Source organism: Lolium rigidum, chromosome 3, assembly GCF_022539505.1.
Source record: "Lolium rigidum isolate FL_2022 chromosome 3, APGP_CSIRO_Lrig_0.1, whole genome shotgun sequence".
NCBI classification, from domain to species: Eukaryota; Viridiplantae; Streptophyta; class Magnoliopsida; order Poales; family Poaceae; genus Lolium; species Lolium rigidum.
In genome coordinates, this window is record NC_061510.1 from 307,963,930 (window position 1) to 307,968,514 (window position 4,585).

At 46.5% G+C, this 4,585-nt stretch overlaps 1 protein-coding gene across 1 annotated transcript; it reads right to left on the reverse strand.

Moving 5' to 3' along the window:
* Positions 1-2,866: 2,866 nt before the first annotated feature.
* Positions 2,867-4,292, reverse strand: LOC124703687 (protein FANTASTIC FOUR 3-like). Its single transcript, XM_047235910.1, has 2 exons — positions 3,621-4,292; positions 2,867-3,293 (listed from the first exon to the last, which is right to left on the reverse strand). The coding sequence occupies exons 1-2, from the start codon at positions 4,191-4,193 to the stop codon at positions 3,003-3,005; spliced, it is 864 nt and encodes a 287-aa protein (XP_047091866.1). The 5' UTR covers positions 4,194-4,292; the 3' UTR covers positions 2,867-3,002.
* Positions 4,293-4,585: the final 293 nt, after the last annotated feature.

The window sequence follows — 4,585 nt, forward strand, 5'->3', positions numbered from 1 at the left end:
AAGTGGAAAGTTATGGTAGAGAAGCAAACGAAAAGAAAGTTAAATTGCTTCGTATCGACAATGGCATGGAGTTTTGTTCTACTTGTTTTCAATGATTATTGCAGCGATGAAGGCATTGTCGGGCACCACACCATCCCATATACTCCTCGGCGGAATGGTGTGGCGGAGAGGATGAACAGAACCATCATCTCCAAGGCTCGCTGCATGTTGTCTAATGCCGGTATGCATAGACGTTTACGGGCTGAAGCGGCCTCCACCGCTCGTTACTTGATAAACGGGTCACCTTGTATTCCGCTTGATAAGAAAACTCCTATTGAGGTATGGTCTGGTTCACTCGCCGATTATTCACGGTTGAGAGTTTTCGGTTGCACTCGCTTATGCACATGTTGATAATGGAAAGTTAGAGCCCAGGTTGTTAAGTGTGTGTTTCTTGGTTATGGTTCAGGAGTTAAGGCATATAACTTATGGAATCCTGAAACTAAGAAAGTTTTGCATAGCAGGAATGTTGTCTTTAATGAGGTCTGTTATGTTTTATAAGAGTTCATCTATAGATGTTACCGATGCTTGTTGATTTTTACGATAGTTACGATGATGAACAACGAGAGGATTAGCGTGCGGGTGGAGCACGTGGAGGAGAAAGAAAATGATGTTGCTGAAATTGATAACACTCGTTGTTCGGCACTCACCACTCTGTTTTGCAGCAAACAAATAATTCCATTGCTGCTGATAGACCGAGGCGTAACAAAGGTCCACGTCCTCGTTTAATTGAAGAATGTAATCTTGTTGCTCATGCTTTGAGTTGTGCTGAACAAGTGGAGCATGGTACTGAACCTGCTACATATGCGAGGCCGTTGCATCCGTTGACCACGTGAAGTGGATTTCTGCTATGCAAGAGGAGATGCAATCGCTTGACAAGAATGGCACATGGGATGTTGTGCCCTTGCCTAAACAAAAGAAGGCTGTCCGCTGTAAGTGGATATTTAAAAGAAAGGAAGGTTTGTCTCCTAGTGAGCCTCCGAGGTTTAAGGCAAGGTTAGTAGCAAAAGGTTTCAGCCAAATTCCAGGTATTGATTATAATGATGTATTCTCTCCGGTTGTGAAGCATAGTTCCATTCGTGCATTCTTTGGTATTGTGGCTATGCGTGATCTTGAGCTTGAGCAGCTAGATGTAAAGACTCGCTTTTCCGCATGGTGAGCTTGAGGAGGAGATATACATGGACCAACCTGAAGGTTTTGTTGTGCACTGGTAAGGAGGATCTTGTTTGCAAGTTGAAGAGGTCCCTTTATGGTGCGAAACGAGTCTCCAAGACAAGTGGTACAAAAGGTTTGATTCATTTATGCTTGCACATGAGTTTAAGAGATCTAAGTATGATAGTTGTGTTTATATCAAGTTTGTTAATGGATCACCAATATACTTGTCTGTTATATGTTGATGATATGTTGATTGCTGCCAAGAGCAAGAAAGAGATCACTATTTTGAAAGCACAATTAAGTAGTGAGTTTGAGATGAAGGATCTTGGTGCTGCTAAGAAAATACTAGGTATGGAAATTACAAGAGACGAGAAAATCTAGTGTGTTATTTCTTAGTCGAGCAAAATTACATTCGAAAGTTCTTCATCGTTTTAATATGCATGATGCAAAGTCTCGTTAGTACACCAATTGCTTCCCACTTCAAATTGTCGGCATTGCAATGTCCTAGTATCGATGAAGATATTGAGTACATGTCTCGAGTTCCATATTCTAGTGCTGTTGGTTCCTTGATGTATGCCATGGTTTGTTCTCGTCCTGATTTATCCTATGCTATGAGTTTGGTCGGTCGATATCTTGCTGATCCTGGTAAAGAACATTGGAGAGCTGTTCGAGTGGATTTTCGGGTACCTTCGTGGCACATCCAAAGCTTGTTTGAAGTTTGGCAAGACCGGTGAGGGACTCGTTGGCTATGTGGATTCAGATTTTGCTTGCCGATTTGGATAAGAGAAGATCCCTCACAGGTTATGTGTTCACCTGTTGGTGGATGTGCTGTGAGTTGGAAGGCAACGTTACAATCTGTTGTTGCCCAATCTACGACCGAAGCAGAATATATAGCAATTAATGAAGCTGGCAAAGAGTCTGTTTGGTTGAAAGGTTTGTATGCTGAGCTTTGTGGAGATGATTCTTGCATTAACTTGTTTTCTGACAGTCAAAGTGCAATATACCTTACTAAAGATCAAATGTTCCATGAGAGGACAAAGCACATTGATATCAAGTACCATTATATTCGCGACATTGTTGCTAAAGGTAAACTGAAGGTATGCAAGATAAGTACTCATGATAATCCTGCTGATATGATGACAAAGCCGGTTCTCGTTTCCAAGTTTGAGCTTTGCTCGAGCTTGGTTGGTATAACTTGTTTAGCCCAAGTGGCTCATTGGCGCCGGCAAGTGTTTTTCCTTTGTCCGTTCAGGAGATTGTTGAAGTTCATGCTACAAGATGGAATTTGTCTCAAGGTGGAGTTTGTTGTATTGTGATCCAAATTCATATACTAAAGGGAGGCTAACTTCTGACGAGCGGAGCGAGGCCCGTCGCCGTCGTACGGATCGTTGGCACCGCCTATATATACATCTTGTAAGCCGCCGGCTAGGGTTTATCAGATTATAAGATAACCCACGGCGTTTGTAAACACCTCCCGATATAGTGAAGTTTTGCTGGCTGGCGCCCGTGGTTTTTTTCCCTTCTTTGTTGGAAGGGTTTTCCACGTTAAATCTTGTGTCCCCTGCGTGTGTTCTTGTTTCGTTCTTCGTTATTTGCTTGTCGCTTTTATAACAGTGGCAGCAAGGTTTCCGTCACCGCCCGTGTCGACCCCGGGCCGAACAATATTGAAGAACAATTTTGAAGAAGCAAATATCTTTGTTGATAAAACAAACATTAACATTCAAATTCAAATAATAAACTATTACAATCGCACGTGCTCGTCACCACACTAAACCCGCGTATTCTCCTTGTGTTAACAAACAAAGTGCCTATCAAGCGCATGCGCCGATGCATGTGTTGTAGGTTCCGTGTTCGCGATCTTCTTGGTCTCCGAGCTCCAGCTCCTCGTCATCCTCGTCGCCGGCGGCGGCGGCGGCGGCGTTGGCGAACCGGAGCCTGAGGCGGCCGCCCTCGCGGGACGCGTGCAGAATCTCCTTCCCGGGGATTACCACCTGCGTGAGCACGAACCGCCCATCCGTGCGGAACGTCCGGAAGCACACGCACGGCTTCCCACCGCGGCCGATCGACCGTATCGCAGGCGGGAACGATGGCGGTTCCTTGTCCTTGCCAAGGATTTGGATTTCGTTTTCAGAAATTTACCGGCCCTGACCGAGATGGACGAAATTCGCCCATTTCGGTATTTCTCGGTCAAATCTCGGACGAAAATAGAGAAACAAAATTTGAATCTGCTTATGGAATTCGAACAAATTTGGTCCAAAATTTGAATTTCTGGAAATTTTTTGAAAAATGGTTGAGTTTTTATAAAAATTCAGAAAAAATCCTCAAAATCAAGTAGATTTCGTCTGGGAAATTATTTTACCGGTCCTGACCGAAATGGGCGAAATTCGGACGAAATTCGAATTTTCCGGACGAAATCCAAAACCTTGGTCCTTGCTTCCTCCCAGCAGCCATGGCCCCGCGTCTCCGTGCGTCGCTTCCTCCGGCATCGACTCCTTCCCGGGGGTCAGGGCGGCATCGCCGTCGTCGCCCTTGACCATGTCGTCGGAGTCCACGGTGCTCTCGGACCCGAGCCCCTCCGTGCACAGCAGCAGCGACGCCGAGCTCTTCTTCAGGCAGAAGCTCGCGCTCTTCTTCAAACTGAAGCTCGCGGGCTTCGGCGGCCTGAGGAGCGCGTCCAGCGACGAGTCGTCCTTGCTCTTCTCGGCAGCCTGACGATCAGCGGCGTCGAGCCACGACACCATCGTCGCTCCTCGAGCAGGAACTGCTGCGGCAGGCTGTGGTGGTGGCGTCGGCAGTACGAATCGGGCCTCAGGCCTCTCGTGGAAGTGGAGCTCGCCGAAGATCTCCGTGAAGGACGTCGGGTCGACGGCCGGCAGCAGATGCTTCTTCTGGTGGCTGTGGTTGCTGCAAGCCGCTAGCACCTCCAGCAGACTCGGGTTCTCCGGCAACGGCTTCTCGAACAGCCTCCGCAGCGAGCCGTCCGCGGCCGCCATGTGCGCCATCGACCAAATTAACACTCCTCCGCTCTCCTTCTCGGATGTAAAACTGCAATGTTTTTTTTTTTGAACTGTCGAATTTGCTCAAGTAATTTGGGTCGATGAGAGGTATATATAGCGAGAGAAATGGAGAGGCCAATAAAGAAAGAGGCATCTATGTGGCTGTCGAATTGGAATTTTGGGATTTTTTTCCCTTTTCACAAGTGGAGCTGGTATATACTACTCCTCCAGCTGCAACTTGGGAGGAAATGGAAATGTGCATCTTGCACAGGCGTGTGTGTTCTTCTGCAGTGATCTGCATAGCATGTCAATAAATGCATGGAAATCGGCAAGTCAGAACAAATTTGATGGTGATCTTGCACTGACTAAATGGAATATGTGATAACAGGGATAATATG

What these genes read in the sequence shown, in the direction of transcription:
- LOC124703687 (XM_047235910.1), bottom strand. Translation starts at nt 4,193, where the DNA reads ATGGCGCACATGGCGGCCGCGGACGGCTCGCTGCGGAGGCTGTTCGAG. An exon ending in GGCTGCTGGGAGGAAGCAAG is followed by an intron (nt 3,294 to 3,620) that starts GACCAAGGTTTT and finishes ATCCTTGGCAAG; the next exon opens with GACAAGGAACCGCCATCGTT.